General features: G+C 44.1%; 1 protein-coding gene across 1 annotated transcript in view; it reads left to right on the top strand.

Annotated features, from left to right (window-relative positions):
- abcc10 (ATP-binding cassette, sub-family C (CFTR/MRP), member 10) overlaps positions 1-17,255 on the top strand; it is a 45,987-nt gene that overhangs the window by 152 nt on the left and 28,580 nt on the right. The window contains exons 2-5 of the mRNA XM_056281117.1: positions 1,223-1,434; positions 2,460-3,825; positions 10,137-10,364; positions 14,226-14,382. Coding sequence (XP_056137092.1) covers positions 1,259-1,434; positions 2,460-3,825; positions 10,137-10,364; positions 14,226-14,382 — 1,927 coding nt within the window. The 5' untranslated portion in view covers positions 1,223-1,258. The remainder of the gene's footprint in view (positions 1-1,222; positions 1,435-2,459; positions 3,826-10,136; positions 10,365-14,225; positions 14,383-17,255) is intronic.

Below are 17,255 nucleotides of genomic sequence, written 5' to 3'. Positions count from 1 at the left end.
CGTCAAACACGTTCAGCCGCATTGAACGTTTAGCCGTAGTTGTTTACATACTGGTGCGTCCCAGCCAGGAAACTTTCTATAAGCTACTGTAAATGATTTAATCGACCAGTTTTCGTTTAATTTTAAATAAATAGGACAAGACCGTGCAGAAAAATATGAGCAAATGTAGAAATCATCATCAGTTAATTTGCTGTAGCTTTTAGTGCTGGGTGATACGGAAAATATAAATTTAGGGGCTTTTACACGGTATTGGTATATATCACGATATCTGCAAAAACGCAGTTTAAGAATCCACCTGAACTTCATCGCAGTGAACTGTTATGTTACCTATGATTTCAAAGTAAAACTAGTTTTCAAATACCTCCCATGTATATCAGACCTCATTCTGTGAGAAATATTTAGGCAATTGGTTCATATTATCAGTTTACAGAACAACATTTTGTGTCGCGACAATATCCACATTTAACATACCACTGAAAGAAGATAAACGCTAATATTGGATTACCTCCAAGCCCTGGGTAGCTTTCATGTTTGTCAGTCCCATACCCCACTTTGCAAGTGTTTCCATCCTGTGGAAGATATCTCACATTCACGCATCCATCGTGGTTAATGGGGGGGGGGGTCACTTGGACTAATTAAACTTTGTTTTTCACTTGCCGCAGTATTTCATGGATCAACTTGTATTTACCCATCTTTTTTTAGCCACACAATCACAAGCTTTTCAGAACTCCTTAAGAAAGTACACACCAGAGTTAGAGTTAGGGCTGGGCATTATATTGATGTAATATCCATATTGTTATTGTTATTGTCATGATTTAGTGAAATAACTTAAGTGTTGTTTTTCCACGGTGTTAAAGGCTGCATTACAGTAAAGTAATACAATTTTCTGAACTGATTAAACTGTTTTAGCTAAGGGAAATGAACAATGAATGTCTACCTGCTTGGTCATCATATCCACATTACTAATGATCATTTCTCAAAATTTTCTTGTGTGTAAATAGCTTATGAAAGCACTTATAGTCATCCCTGGAATATTGTTGTTGGTATTAGTCAAGAATATTGTGATATTTTATTTTGTCAATTTCATCCAACCCTAACTTGAATGAACTCTGGCCCATTTGCAGTTGCTGCCAGGAGCTATAACCAACCTTACCTACCAGCTCCTTCTGATGGACTCATTATCTTGGACAAAGAGTCATTCTTTCTTTTTTTGTTCTCCAAGTGATTTTAGAAAGATCTCAGACAAATAAGAAGAGGAATGGGTGATTTGGGACCAGCAGAGCTGATCTCAGGCCTCTGTCATACAGATGGTAAGGACCCTTTCCCTGTGTGGCACAATGGAGCTATCAGCCCCTGTTTTAACCAGCTGGTTCTTGGTGCCTTGCCTCATGCAGGGATGGCAATCTGCAGTGCCTGCTACCTTAGCATTCCCAGGTAAGTCACAATTACTAAATAACTACTTTATTTATGACAGCTGGGTTTTCAATAGTAATTAAGTTATCATTTTGTATAGTAGTAATGATAAAAATATACCATGTGGGTATCAGAACAGACAAGCTTGTTTTTTTTTTTTAGACTATTTTTCATCAAATTGTGTCATGCTGGGACAGGACAGTGAAGATGGAACTATAGAAATATAGGATGGAGAGAGAGGTTTAGACATGCTGCCATGGTATTCAGTGTCAGATTTTATCACAGGTGTTCCAGTCTGACAGCCCATTATGATACATGGTGTCCTCAGGTTGAGCTACCAGGTTACCTAATAAAAGCTTTTCTTCAGTAATGATTTAAGAAACAAATACCAAAAATATCCCACTCAAAAAGCAAAGCAGAAACATTTCTAGGGATGTACTGATATCACTTCTTCACTGCTGATATTGGTTCCGAGTACAAATCATTAAGTACTGGCCAATACTGATAGATCTGTTACTTTAGTTTTGGTGAAAATACAGACTTAGACCATTATTTTGAGGTAAACGGGCAAAATAATATAGATAAGATCAATTTTTTTCCACCATTAAAGAAATACAGGCTTCCGTGTGCCAAAAATGCAGTAAATCAAGCTATTTTGCTTTGGGTTAATGGAATCAAGCTCAGTGATGAACATCAAGGCACCTCTGAGCAAGGCACATAACTTCTAACTTCTCTGGTACTGTAGCACCTCTGCGACCAAGGGTACATTGCAGATGTGTGGAACTGAATGAACATGAAACAGGGCAATACTGCTGGTTGTGTTAGCTTCATTCCCTTTGCTATTTCTATTACACATTTATGTTATCGAAGAAAAAACATTTTGATTTTCCACATTTGCTAATGGTAGCATGTGGTTAAGTTTTATGTAATCTAATATAATCCAAAAAAGCACATGCACTTTGCTAGTCTTTCCATATGCTACCATTGATTTTTTTTTTTTAAGTGTGTTAATTTTGACAGTTTAATTTGCATTTTCTGCTCCTTAGATGCAACCTGCTCCAGACACCTCCGTCCTGTGGTTGGAACCTCAGGCTGGCTTCAGCCTTTCTGGTGGCTCTACTCTTCACAGGAGATATTGTCATAGTGGCCCTGCTGTCTCAGGGGGACATGTACCTGGATGTCCTGGCTGATGGCTGTGCCATCTTGGCTTGGCTGGTCCACCTCAGCACTATCATTGTTCTCCGGAGGTCTGTTTTCAAAAGAACCAGAGGTCCGACAGTGCTGCTACTGCTGGTTCTTTTAACATTACCAAACCTGGTAATCACCATTGTAACATACTGCTATAGTGAGGCATGCCTGAACCTCACAGATCTGCTCGGGCTGGCAAGGTTTGCATTTGCCTCAGCTCGGCTCGTCCTTATTGCTGCTTACCCACTGGCATTTGTGTTCCAGTGTGTTAGAGATGCCAGACCAACCTTGTACATCAATGCTGCAGATGGCTCCCTGGAGAATTTGTACCCAGACACAGGTGAGATGGTGGCGGAGGATGGGAGCAGCTGTGTGTCCCGACTCTTCTATCTGTGGCTGAGTCCCCTCCTCAGGCGGGGCCAGCGGGGGGAACTGGACAGACCCTGCCAGGTTTACCACCTCCCACAGAAACTGCGCACTGCTGTTGTGCGTCGATATTTTAACAGCTGCTGGGAGGCCACCCAGCAGCAGCGAGCAGGCTCAAAAGGACAACAGGATCACTGGCCCCGGCCGGTCAGCAGGAACCTTAGGAATGGCACTTGGACTTCATTATATGAGGAGGAATCATTTGAGCTTGACTGTGAAGTAGGACTGCTGAAAGTGCTCCACAAGGCTTTTGGGCTACGATACTACATGTTAGGGGTGTTGAAGCTCATGGCCAACATGCTGGGCTTTGCTGGACCACTTCTCCTCAGCAGCCTGGTGAGCTTTATGGAGGAGGAGGGGGCACCTGTCAGCCAAGGAGCCTGGTGCACCTTCGGACTTTTTGCCAGCTCCCTCCTCTCAGCTGTACTCCGAAACATCTTCATATTCGAGGTTTCAAAGGTGGCGTTGTCGGCACGTGCCTCACTCGTTTCAGCTATCTATGGCAAAGCTCTGCGGGTCAGCAGTGTTGGCCTGGCTCAGTTCACCTTGGGTGAGGTGGTCAATTTGATGAGCACAGACACAGATCGCATCTTCAACTTCTTTAACAGCTTTCACGAACTGTGGAGCCTTCCCTTGCAGTTCTCTATTGCCCTCTACCTGTTGTACCTGCAGGTGGGAGTGGCCTTCCTAGGTGGGCTAGGTGTTGCCTTGCTGCTGGTGCCGCTAAACAAGCTCCTGGCTTCCCGTATTCTTGACAACAACAAGCACATGCTGAGGCACAAGGATAGCCGGGTTAAGGTGAGACCAATTTGGATTGCCTTTACTCTACTTTTTTTAGTAGTAGTAGTAGTAGTAGTAGTAGTAGTACTAGTGGTGGTAATTGTAGTTGTAGCGGTAATAGTACTACTATTAGTAGTTGCTGTTTCAGGGATAAGTCTTTATAGTTATTGAAATAGTGGTAGCTTTAATGGTGGTAGAAATGATAAAAATTAGTAACTTTATAGAGCCATTTTAAAACAAAGTTCACAGAACGTATCACCTGTCAACTAAAACAACATATCCTAGTTTGAAATGAATTCTGACAAGTAATACACTATGAAAAAAATGGGAGTGGAAAACTGGCGACAGACAATAATAATATAATAATAATAATAATTAATTACTATTGCAACAATTTAGTTATTAAAAAAAAACATGTGAAAGATGTTCCATGAAAGCAAATTTAAAAGCATGTTTTAAGAATTGATTCAAATTGATTCAAAGTATGATAATAGCTTGACAGTGTTAGACGTTCATTTGAATGACAGCCCACGGAAAGAAACTGTTTTTATATGTGGTTGTTTTGCGGTGAAGTGCTCTGTAGCACCTGCCAAAGGGGAGAAGTTGGAACAGGTTGTGACCAGGGTGTGATGGGGTAGCAGTGATGTTGCCTGCCTGTTACACTACATGACCAAAAGTATGTGGACACCCAAACATCACACCCATATGTGCTTGTTGATCATCTCATTCCAAAACCATGGGCATTAATATGGATTTGGTTCCCCTTTTGCTGCTGTAACAGCCTCCACTCTTCTGGGAAGGCTTTCCACTAGATTTTGGAACGTGGCTGTGGGGATTCCCTTCTATTCATCCACAAGAGCATTAATGAGGTCGGGCACTGATGTAGGGGAGAAGGTTTGGCCCACAGTCGGCGTTCCAATTCATCCTAAAGGTGTTGGATGGGGTTGAGGTCAGGGCTTTGTGCAGGTCATTCAAGTTCTTCGACACCAAACTTGGCAAACCATGTCTTTATAGACCTAGACCTCACTTTGTGCACAGGGACATTGTCATACTGAAACAGGAAAAGGCCTTCCCCAAACTGTTGCTACAAAGTTGGACATACACAATTCTCCAGAATGTAATTGTATGCTGTAGCATTCAGATTTCCCTTCACTGGAACTAAGGGACCTAGCCCAAACCATGAAAATCAGCTCCAGATCATTATTCCTCTTCCACCAAACTTTACAGTTGGCACTATGCATTCGGGCAGGTAGCGTTCTGCTGGCATCTGCTGAACCCAGATTTGTCCGTCAGACTGCCAGATAGTGACGCGTGATTCATCACTCCAGAGAATGTTTCCACCTTTCCAGAGTCAAATTGTGGTGTGCTTTACACCACTCCAGCTGATGCTTGGCATTGTGCATGGTGATCTTAGGCTTGTGTGTGGCTGCTCGGCCATGGAAACCCATTTCATGAAGCGACTGACGAACAGTCCTTATGCTGATGTTGCTTCCAAAGGCGGTTTGAAACTCGGTAGTAAGAATTGCAACCAAGGACATGATTTTTTACCTGCTACTCTTCAGTACTCGGCAGTACTGTTCTCTGAGCTTGTGTGTCCTACTGCTTCAGGGCTGGGCTGTTATTGCTCCTTGACGTGTCCACTTCAGAATCAGAATCATGTTTATTGGTGATGTAGGTTTGCACATACATGGAATTTGACTCAGGTTTCATGGCTCTCTCAGTGTACTTAACAGAATAACAACACTACAACACAACAATCTTCAGATATATACACAAGGATTGAATTATACAGGTGAAATAAGAGGTGATAAAGTGCAATGGTGCAGAAATGCTGAAATAGATGTTAGCAGGTTACTTACATACATGCCTGACGTAGATGGACATGACAGAGCATACCAGTATACGTGCAATGTGCAGTACAGTATATACAAAATGGTTGGATTTATTTGACAATGGTAAGCGTTCATTTGAATGACAGCCCGTGGAAAGAAACTGTTTTTATATCTGGTTGTTTTGGGGTGCACTGCTCTGTAGCACCTACCAGAGGGGAGGAGTTGGAACAGGTTGTGACCAGGGTGTGATGGGTCTGCAGTGATGTTGCCTGCCTGTTTCTTGCCTCTGGAGATGTATAAGTCCTGAATGGAGGGCAGGTTGGCACCAATGATTTTCTCTGCAGACCTAACTGTCCGTTGTAGTCTGTCCCTGTCCTGTTTGGTAGCCGAGCCAAACCAGACAGTGATGAATCTTCTGATGACAGACTGGATTATTGCAGTGTAGAACTGAATCAACAGTTCAGTTCTACACTGCAATAATTCTTTCTCCACCAGCTCAAGAAATTCAACCTTACTGAGGCATGTTGAATTTCTTGAGCTGGTGGAGAAAGTACATCCTCTGCTGGGCCTTTTTGACGATTTTGTCTATGTTGGATGCCCACCTCAGGTCCTGGGAGATTGTGGAGTTCAGAAACCTGTAGGTTTTCACCGTAGACACCATGCTGTTGAGTATGTTGAGGGGGGCAGTGTCGGGGGACTCCTACTGAATTCCACTGTCACCTCCACTGATTTGAACATGTTCAGCCCCAGGTTGTTATGGCTGCACCAGAGGGCCAGCTGATCAACCTCCCATTTGTATGCAAACTCATCATCATCCCGGATAAGGCCAATGATGGTTGTGTCATCCACAAATTTCAGGAGTTTAACAGATGGGTCCCCTGAGGTGCAGTCATTGTGTAGAGGGGAGAGCACACATCCCTGAGGGGCGCCAGTGCTGATTGCCTAGGTGCTGGATGTGATTTTCCTCCAGCCTCACCAGCTGCCTCCTGTCTGTCAGGAAGTCTTTAATCCACTGGCAGATAGGGGCTGGTCAGTGAGTCAGATGAGTTTGGAGTGGAGGATATCTGGGATGACGATGTTGAACGCTGAGCTGAAGTCCATAAACAGGACCCTTGCATATGTCCCTGGGGAGTCGAGGTGTTGGAAGATGTAGTGCAATCCCATGTTGACTGCATCCTCCCCTGACCTGTTTGCTTGGTAAGCAAACTGCAGGGGGTCGAGCAGGGGGCCTGTGATTTCCTTCAGGTGGGCCAACACCAGTCTTTTGAAGAATTTCATGACCACAGAAGTTAGGGCAATGGGCCTGTAGTCATTTAATCCTGTGATATGGGCTTTCTTGAGGACCAGGATGATAGTGGAGCTCTTGAAGCAGGAGGGGACTTCACACCGCTCCAATGATCTGTTGAAGATCAGTGTGAAAATGAGGGCCAGCTGGTCAGTACAGACATTAAGACAGGAGGGTGACACGCCATCTGGGCCCAGTGCCTTCCTGCCTTCATAATAACAGACTTGCAGTTCACCGGGGCAGATCTAGCAGGGTAGACATTTGACTTATTGGGAAGGTGGCATCCTATGACAGTGCCACATTGAAAGTCACTGAGCTCTTCAGGATAACCCCTTTTTCAGCCAGTGTTTGTCTATAAAGATTGCATGGCTGTGTGCTTGATTTTATGCATCTACCAGCAATGGATGTGGCTGAAATAGCCAAATCCACTCACTAGAAGGGGTTTCTGAATACTTCCGGTCATGTAGTATAGCAGTATATGTTGTAATAGAGCTAGAAATGGTTATAGTCAAAGTGGTGATGGTGTGGAAGTAGTCACAGCAGTAGTTGTAATACTGATATGAATACTAATACTGAAAGAAAGAAAGAAAGCTGATTGCATGATGCTGTAAATATTGTAAGCACACAATAGGTAGATCATCAGCATTGATGTGACTAATAAGAGTAATAAGAGGATTCAAATTATAATTTATTACATCCATAAATTAAGGTAGGTCTTGGTAAGGAAAGTTTTTAGGCCTTTCTTGAATTAAGTGAGCGATTCTATAGTTCTAATGAGAGTCTGGGGTGCCTTCCATCATTTTGTGGCCAGGTGAGAGAAAAGTCTGGACCAAGAACCCAGTCCTTTTGAAAGGGATATACATAGTAACCTTACTGACATAGAACAAAGGGCCAAAAACCAGTGCAAAGACAGAAATAGAGGGGAGATTTGTGCACATCAAGACAGGTTGAAAACCAAAAGCACGACATTGTTTTGGATTCTTTGCAGCACTAGATTGCACAGGCAGGGAGACCAGTGAAAAGCATGTTGGAATAGTAACCAACAGATGACCAACAGATAACAAGAACCTAGACCAGGAGCTGTGTAGCATGCTCTGATAGATAGAGTCAGATGTTGAACAGAGCAAAGGGGCAGAAATGGGAGACAGCCGCAGTGCAGTCAGAAAATTAGAAGGGATGATTATCTGTGAATCCAGAGGGCATGATTGTGAATGCACCGAGCCTGACTGATATGTCCCTGGCGATGGAGGATTTGAAAGAAATGACCAGGAACCCAGCTTTGGAAAAGCTAAACTGGAAGTGCCGTTCCCTCATCCAAGCAGATATGTCTGTGAGGCAAGTTGTAATCCACCTTGACACCTCAGTGTCATCTGGAAGAAAAGGAAGTTGAAATTAAGAGTCATCTATGCAGCAATGATAAGAGAGACCTGGTGCTAAATTGATTGGGCCAAGCAAAATGGAATAGTGTACTAGTAGCAACAAAAAAAAAGCAGTCTAAGCACCAACTTTGTGCCGATGCAGTTGCCCACTGGGGACCGGGGTTCTTGCCCCAGTCTCATCAGATCTGTCTATGGCCGGACTCGACGAAGCAGCAATAATTGGCAATGCTGTCTTTGGGAGGGGGGCAGAGTCGGCTTGTGTTTGTCACAGGAATGCATCTCTGTGTGTCGGAAAAAGCAGTGGTTCGGCCTGGATTCGCGTTGTAACGAAAGTGGGGAGGCTTCTCCTTTGAGACTGCCGGCTGGAGAGATGCAGTTGGCAAACGCATGCAGTACGAGGGTGGGTGTTTGAACTAAAATAGGGATCGATTGGCCATTAAATTTGGAGAAAACGGAAAAATCAGAAATAAATGTATTTAAAAAAAATTTGGAGCAGTGGTTGTAGCAATGGTGGTAGTGGAAAATGTGAGCGTAGTAACAGGACTAGAGGTGTTGTATTAGTAGCAGCTACAGTAGCATAATTGTAGTGTTTGTGGTCTTGGTTGAATCAGTATTACATTGAGCATTACCCACTAGGCCTGTCAGATAGCATTTGAAATTCGAATGTACATTCGAATTATGGTAATAATATTCGAATTTGAATATGAAAATATGAAATTCGATTTTTTTGTAATATATTTTTTTAATATATTTTTCCCCCTTATTAATATTATTATTATTAATGCACACACGTTTAAATGGAAATAAATGATGGGTTCGTGAAACGTATTTTATGAAAATAAGCATTGCCTACATCCGTAGTAAAACCGGAAATTAAAAAGCTCTTGTCAGTTCCCACGCCGAGCGGGCGGGCTCATAGAACACAGGAAATGGCGGAATCCGAGAAGAACGTTGGCTCTGACCCAAGCGCTAGCACTAGCACTAGCACATCTCCTGCGAGAGTCATTCATACTATTGCATGGCTGTACCAGAACTGCAGAATGGTGTAAACCTCAAGAAAGAGATGAACAACTATGAATCTGAAGTCCCGATACCTGCCAACCAAAACCCACTTCTCTGGTGGAAGGCGTGTGGTTCCGGAAAATATCCACACCTCGGGAAGATGGCTCAGAGATACCTCGCCGTGCCAGGGACATCCGTGCGCTCTGAGCGTGTCTTTTCTGATGCGGGAAACATAGTCACCAAAAAAAGGAGCGCTCTCGAGTCTGAACACGTGGACGCTTTGGTTTTTCTCGCAAACCACTATTAGCACAACTTCTTATACTACTACAGTGAGTAGGACTCTTGATTTTATTTTTTTAAGCCCCGTGGGTCATGGATAATTTACTATGCCTATGTTACTTACGGTAAATTCGTTAACACCATCTGGCCTTTTCCTAGTCAGATTTATTTTACTTGTATGTTACTTAGAGTAGGCCCTAGTTAACATCATCTGGCCTTTTCCTAGTCAGATTTATTTTATGTTTAGGGGTGCTCAACAACAGTTTTTGGACTAATATGTGCGGACAATGTGCTGGAGTTGTATGTTGTCATAAATATGCTGTTAATAAAAACACGGGCTACAATAGACTTACTCTCTCTGTATTGATTTTTGGGGGTGATATGCAAATTCAAGGTATTCGAATGCCATTCGAACCTCAGTGTGTAATATTCGTTATTCGTTCGAGGCCTATTTTTGGCATTCGTTCACAGCTCTATTACCCACTCAGACCCATCGAGGGAGATTCCTTCATGACTCAAAAACCAAAAAGTGATGCAAATTTCTTTTCTCAGATGATGGCTGAGATACTCTTTGGAATACGTGTGATCAAGTTTTATGGCTGGGAGCCGCACTTCACCCGGAAGATCGCCGGCTACCGCAAGCAGGAACTGTCCCGCCTTAAAGCCATCAAGTACCTGGACGCCGTGTGTGTGTACACCTGGGCCGCCCTGCCTGTGGTCATCTCCATCCTCACCTTCGTCACTTATGTCCTGCTGGGCCACAAGCTGACTGCAGCAAAGGTAGGCAGCCAGGACTGTCTTAAGTGTACTTGTAACGAGAGCTGGGCATTAATTCAATATTATTGTTTATCCTCTTTCAAGATGAAATCAATTACCTAAAATTTCTAAGTCTGAAATATTTGGGGGAATATTGTTTGAAAATTAGTTTGGTTTGATATTATACTTAAATTTATCAAACAATTCAATGTGATGAACCTCAGCTGGAATCTTAAACATGTCATTTATGCAAATGTAAGCAGATAGTGTGATATATATCGATATTGTATAAAATTTCCTTGGTTTAATAATATTTTCTGATACACTCAGCACTATTTTTAACATTAAAAATATGTATTTACTACCATCATATAGAGTGCTATATCTGATGATGTATTGTTTTGAATTGATTGTAGCTAATATTACTTGTTGGTATTATTATTATCATCATTATCATTACTGTTATTATAGCTCTTGTAACTCTTTCATAATATTTGATAAATTTCATTCATACTTATGGGGAAACTGACTTTTACACCAGTAAATAGACCCAAAAAAAGAGAAACTGTAGAATTCAACAGTGAGAGACATAAAACAATGTAACAGACAAGATACTCTTTACCACACTTACTACACTATTAAAGGATACTTACAAACTACACTTTATAAACTATTCTGTACCGGGAAACAAGGATTCCCTTCAAATATGATGCTGATCCAATTAACATGTCAATCAAAATTTTAAAAAATAAATAAATGGCCACTAAGTATCACTCAAATATCCGACCCATTATCACCAACCAGTCATCCACAGTCTGGAACAGGTGAAATGAGAAATCTAGAATAAAAATCAAAAGTGCAAATAAGTATGAAAATGCAGGTGAATTACAAACGAAGCAACAACAAAAAAAACTCTTTCGTTAGCAACACAAACCAAAAACAGAAAAAAAGATAACATGAGTAGAGTACAGCTATAAAAACAAAGATATCACAGTCATGGTTGGGTTAGGTTTAGGGACGACAGGGCACTAAACCTGGTTTGGGGGGAAAGAGTGAATATGTAATAGTGAGGTTGGTATGCATACAGATAAATCATCCAGTAGAACAATAGAAAAAAATAATAATGTTAATTGTATATTTCATAGAATTATGATCCAAGGGGGCTAGTTGAAATGTGACAAAGCAGAATTATTAACAACAATGGTGGCACTGGTGAACAGTAGAGTTACAGTGAGAGAAAACATGTACAGTGAGAGAAACATCTCTCACTGTACATCAAGAAGCCCACAACCTCCACCTCTCTGCCTACAAAGATGCCCTCACCACCGCCAAGTCTGCCTATTTTTCCACCATCATTAATGATTCTAACAGTAACCCCCGCACCCTCTTCTCCACTGTAAACAACCTCCTCAAGCCCCATGCCAATACCCTCTCCAACACTACTGCTGAACAATGCAACTCATTTCTCCAATTTTTTGCTGACAAAATCGCCGCTATCAACAAATCACTGTCCCCTGCATCTGACTTGGCAGCACCTACTCCAGCCCCTCTTCTCCCAATTCCTCTTGACCTCCCTACCCCTCCCCCTGATTGCCGCCTCTCCCGGTTTCTTCCAGTTGCCCCTACTACTATCTCTGAACTCATCAGCTCATCAAAATCCACAACTTGCTCCCTTGATCCCCTCCCCACCCCCCTGAAGAAATGCCTCCCTGCCCTATGCCCCTACCTCACCAACCTTTTCAATTCCTCACTGTCCCTTGGAATTATCCCCTCTGCCTACAAACTGCAGCTGTCACCCCAATTCTCAAGAAACCTGGTCTTGAACCATCCCGCCTCAACCACTACCGGCCATTTTCCAATGTCCCCTTCCTCTCTAAAACCCTGGAACGCATTGTTGCCACACAACTCCAAACCTACATACACTCCAACAACCTACTCAAACCCCTCCTGCCCAGTTTTCGCCCACTCTACAGCACTGAAACTGCACTCCTTAAAGTACTTAATGACCTCCCCACCTCTGCTGATACTGGAGCCCTTAACGTCCTCATCCTCCTCGACCTGAGTGCAGCCTTCGATACTGTGAGCCACAACATCCTGCTCACCAGATTGAAAGATGTTGGTATTGAAGGCACCATACTCAGCTGGCTCCAGTCCTACCTCTCAAACAGGTCACACTCCATCTCACTTCACAACCACTCCTCTGTTCCATCCACAGTCACACAAAGTGTTCCCCAAAGTTCTGTACTTGGCCCACTCCTTTTCATCATCTACATCTTCCCTCTTGGTCGGATTCTCCGCCATTTCAACTTGGACTTCCACTGTTATGCTGGTCACACCCAGATATACCTCAGCACCAAATCCCCTCATAATCCATCCTTCTCTCAAATCGACTCTTGTCTGTCTGCAATTAAAGTCTGGATGCAGCAAAACCTTCTCAAACTCGAACAGTGACACAACTGAACTCCTCTTCATTGGCTCCAAGTCCACTCTCAGCCAAATCAACAACCTTGCACTCACCATCAATGGCACTACTGTCTCCCCTTCCTCTCAGGCACACAACCTTGATGTGATCCTTGATCCCACCCTCTCCCTTGAGCCACATATCTGCCAAATGGTCAAATCCTCCTTCTACCACCTTTGCAACATTGCAAAAATAAGATCCTCTCTCACATGCCCTGCTGCTGAGATACTGATCCATGCCTTCATCTCTTCCCGCCTTGATTACTTCAACTCACTCCTGTATGGCATCAGTGCTAGCCTATCAAGAGACTCCAATTGGTCCAGAAGCATCCGCCCGACTTCTAACTTTCACCAAATCTTGGCACCATATCACCCCAGTCCTAAAAGACCTCCTCTGACTACCCATCTCCCACCGGATCAATTACAAAATCCTGGTTCTTACTTATAAAGCCCTTCACAAACTGGCTCCCCCATACCTCACCGATCTCCTCTCCCCCTACCAACCCTCTCGGTCCCTCAGATCCACCTCAGCCTCCCTTCTCTCTACCCCCAGGTCCAACCTCCACGGCTTTGGTGACCGAGCCTTCTCCAGAGCAGCTCCCAGGCTCTGGAACTCACTTCCCCAAATCATTACAGACTCAGAATTCCTCCCACTCTTCCAATCTCGTCTCAGGACACACCTTTCTCCATTGCCTTCTCATGCCTCCCCATCCACTCATCCACCCCTGGTCTGGGACAGGCTGGGGACTGAGCGCTCAACCTCCCCCCTCCCTCAACCCCCCCCCCCCAACTCCCTCCCGAAGCGCATCGGACACTGCTGCAGGCTGCCCACATTCAGGGCATTGGTCGGGACTCACCTCTTCAGACTTCATCTGTGATTTATATGATTTATGATGTTTGTTTTTCTTTCCCTTTTGTATCTGTCCAAGTCGGAGAGTACTGCTGGCGTCGTGTGTGGCTGCCGCTTCTCCCTCTCCTAGCCCCCCTTCCTATTCACCCCTGTATGTCTGTGTTATGTTTATCTGTCATCTTGTTTCACCCCGTTTATTGTAAAGTGACTTTGAGTATTAGAAAGGGGCTATATAAGATTGATTTATTATTATTATTATTATTAGGTAGCTGTATCAAGAAAGCCATACAAGTTGTGCAGATGGCACAGTGTACAAGTTCATGTCAGCTGTAGTCACTAAAATCACATTTTGCATTGAAGGATTTTTGTCAATGTCATTGTCTCTAACATGGTCTCTATGTCAGTCTCCCAAGCTGTGATTGGAACTCACTAGAAGGGCTTGCTTATTTGAAATTGCCCTCACTGTGAAGGAGGCCAGCCCTTATCTTCTGAGAAAGATCAGTGTGATGAACTTTTGAGATTGCTCTGGTTCAAAAGGCGAGGTACAGATGCCACTCTCCATTTCCTCCCTACAGGTGTTCACCACACTGGCCCTGGTGGGCATGCTGATCCTGCCACTCAACTGTTTCCCCTGGGTCCTCAACAGCATCTTAGAGGCCAAGGTATCCCTGGAACGCATCCAGCGTTTCCTCAAACTGCCTAACCAGGACCTCCTTGCATACTACAGTCTGGGTAGGTGGGAGTGTGTGTGTGTGTGTGTGTGAGAAATTATTTTGCTTGTGTTTTTTGTTCTTAATGTTAAAGGGAATCGATCACAATTTTTATCATTGTATCCTTATATATTGTAAGGATAACACTCCATGAATAGCTGTAGTACTGAGCAGTCCTCTTCGTGTCTGAAATGGCAGCAAACATAGACGCAAAAGTGTCTGCCAGTGACGTCACTGGTGGACAATTCATCAATCGTTGTCTTCCTATGGCATTCATTGGCATTCAATACAAAAGCTGTATGTATGTTATTTCCGGTTCGAATCCCCGTGTTACATCTGGCTTGGTCAGGCATCTATTGCTATGTCATGACCTACTCCAGATCCTAGATGTCTCTTCCTGTCAAGTTTCCCTCCTGTGTGATTACTGGTCCCACTCTAATGCGTTCCACCTGTGTGTCAGTCTCCTCCATGTGTGTGTTTAAGCCATGTGTTTGCTCCCTCATGTTGCCAGTTTGTCTTTACCCCCGTGTGAGCATTCCAGCATTATTTTCTTGTCTTCCCAATTAATGTTTTGACCATTGCCTGTTTTTTGTGACTCTACCTTTTTGCCTGCCGTTTTGGATATCTCTGCCTGATCTGACTGAATCCCTTGTACCGACCTTTTTGCCTGATTAAACCTTTTTGGAACTTTTACTACTTGTGTCAGTCTGCTTTGTGGGTCCTTTGTTATTGTGAGACTGAGACTCTACAGATAACACTTTTTTTAGCCATATTTGGAGTGAGCTCTTTAGGACAACCAAGAAGGGACAGAGATGTTACGTAATGCACGTGACCACAACTGTCACCACTAGGAGGTGCTAAGTGAAAGATGTCAGGTTTGAATATGGGGAGTACAAGAGAAACTCTTTATAGAACTACTACTACTACTTTCGGCTGCTCCCGTTAGGGGTCGCCACAGCGGATCATCCGTTTCCATTTCTTCCTGTCTTCTGCGTCTTCCTCTGTCACACCAGCCACCTGCATGTCTTCCCTCACCACATCCATAAACCTCCACTTTGGCCTTCCTCTTCTCTTCCCTGGCAGCTCCATATTCAGCATCCTTCTCCCAATATACTCAGCATCTCTCCTCCACACATGTCCAATCCATCTCAATCTTGCCTCTCTTGCTTTGTCTCCAAACCGTCCAACCTGAGCGGCCCCTCTAATATAATCGTTCCTAATCCTGTCCTTCTTCGTTACTCCCAGTGAAAATCTTAGCATCTTCAACTCTGCCACCTCCAGCTCCGCCTCCTGTCTTTTCGTCAGTGCCACTGTCTCCAAACCATATAACATAGCTGGTCTCACAACCATCTTGTAAACTTTCCCTTTAACTCTTGCTGATACCCTTCTGTCGCAAATCACTCCTGACACACTTCTCCACCCACTCCAACCTGCCTGCACTCTCTTTTTCACCTCTCTACTGCACTCCCCATTACTTTGGACAGTTGACCCCAAGTATTTAAACTCAAATGCCTTTGTCACCTCCACTCCTTGCATCCTGACCATTCCACTGTCCTCTCTCTCATTCACGCATGCTCCTACTGACTTTCATTCCTCTTCTCTCCAGTGCATACCTCCACCTCTCCAGGCTCTCCTCAACCTGCACCCTACTCTCGCTACAGATCACAATGTCATCCGCAAACATCATCGTCCATGGAGACTCCTGCCTGATCTTGTCCATCAACCTGTCCATCACCATTGCAAACAAGAAAGGGCTAAGAGCCGATCCTTGATGTAATCCCACCTCCACCTTGAACCCATCTGTCATTCCAACCGCACACCTCACCAACAGTCTTCCTTCTTCAACTTCCATCATTTGATCTTCGGCTGTGTCTTCACTCGCTTCCTCTTCTTGGTCTCCAAAGTCATCCTACAGACCACCATCTGATGCTGCCTAGCTACGTTCTCCCCTGTCACCACCTTGCAGTCTCCAATCCCTTTTAGATGGCGCCTTCTACATAAGATATAGTCCATCTGTGTGCACTTTCCTCCACTCTTGTACGTCACCCTGTGTTCCTCCCTCTTCTTGAAATATGTATTCACCACAGCCATTTCCATCCTTTTCGCAAAATCGACCACCATCTGTCCTTCCACATTTCTCTTCTTGACTCCATACCTTCCCATCACCTCCTCATCACCTCTGTTCCCTTCACCAACATGTCCATTGAAGTCCGCTCCAATCACCACTCTCTCCTCCTTGGGTACCCTCTCCACCATGTCGTCCAACTCATTCCAGAATTCTTCTTTTTCATCCATCTCACACCCAACTTGCGGGGCATATGCGCTGATAACATTCAGCAATAAACCTTCAATTTCCAGCTTCATACTCATCACTCTGTCTGACACTCTCTTCACCTCCAGCACGCTCGACATACTCTTCCTTCAGAATTACCCCTACCCCATTACTCCTCCCATTCACACCACGGTAGAAGAGTTTGAACCCACCTCCGATACTCCTGGCCTTACTCCCCTTCCACCTGGTCTCTTGCACACACAGTATGCCTACCTTTCTTCTTTCCATCATGTCAGCCAGCTCTCTCCCTTTACCAGTCATAGTGCCAACATTCTAAGTTCCAACTCTCACCTCCACATGCCTACCCTTCCTCCTCTCTAGCTGCCTCTGGACATGCTTTCCCCCTCTCCTTCTCCTTCGCCCAACAGTAGCATAGTTTCCACCGACACCCTGCTGGTTAACAGTACCGGTGGCGGTCGTTGGTAACCCGGGCCTCAACCGATCCGGTATGTAAGTCTTATTTATGATCTGCATATTTGATTTGGCAAAGATTTTACGCCGGATGCCCTTCCTGACGCAACCCTCCCCATTTGTCCGGGCTTGGGACCGGCACTAAGGATGCA

This window comes from Lampris incognitus, chromosome 5, assembly GCF_029633865.1.
Source record: "Lampris incognitus isolate fLamInc1 chromosome 5, fLamInc1.hap2, whole genome shotgun sequence".
Classification (NCBI taxonomy): Eukaryota; Metazoa; Chordata; class Actinopteri; order Lampriformes; family Lampridae; genus Lampris; species Lampris incognitus.
The sequence above is the reverse complement of the archived record's forward strand: the minus strand, read 5'-3'. Positions and strand labels throughout refer to the sequence as shown.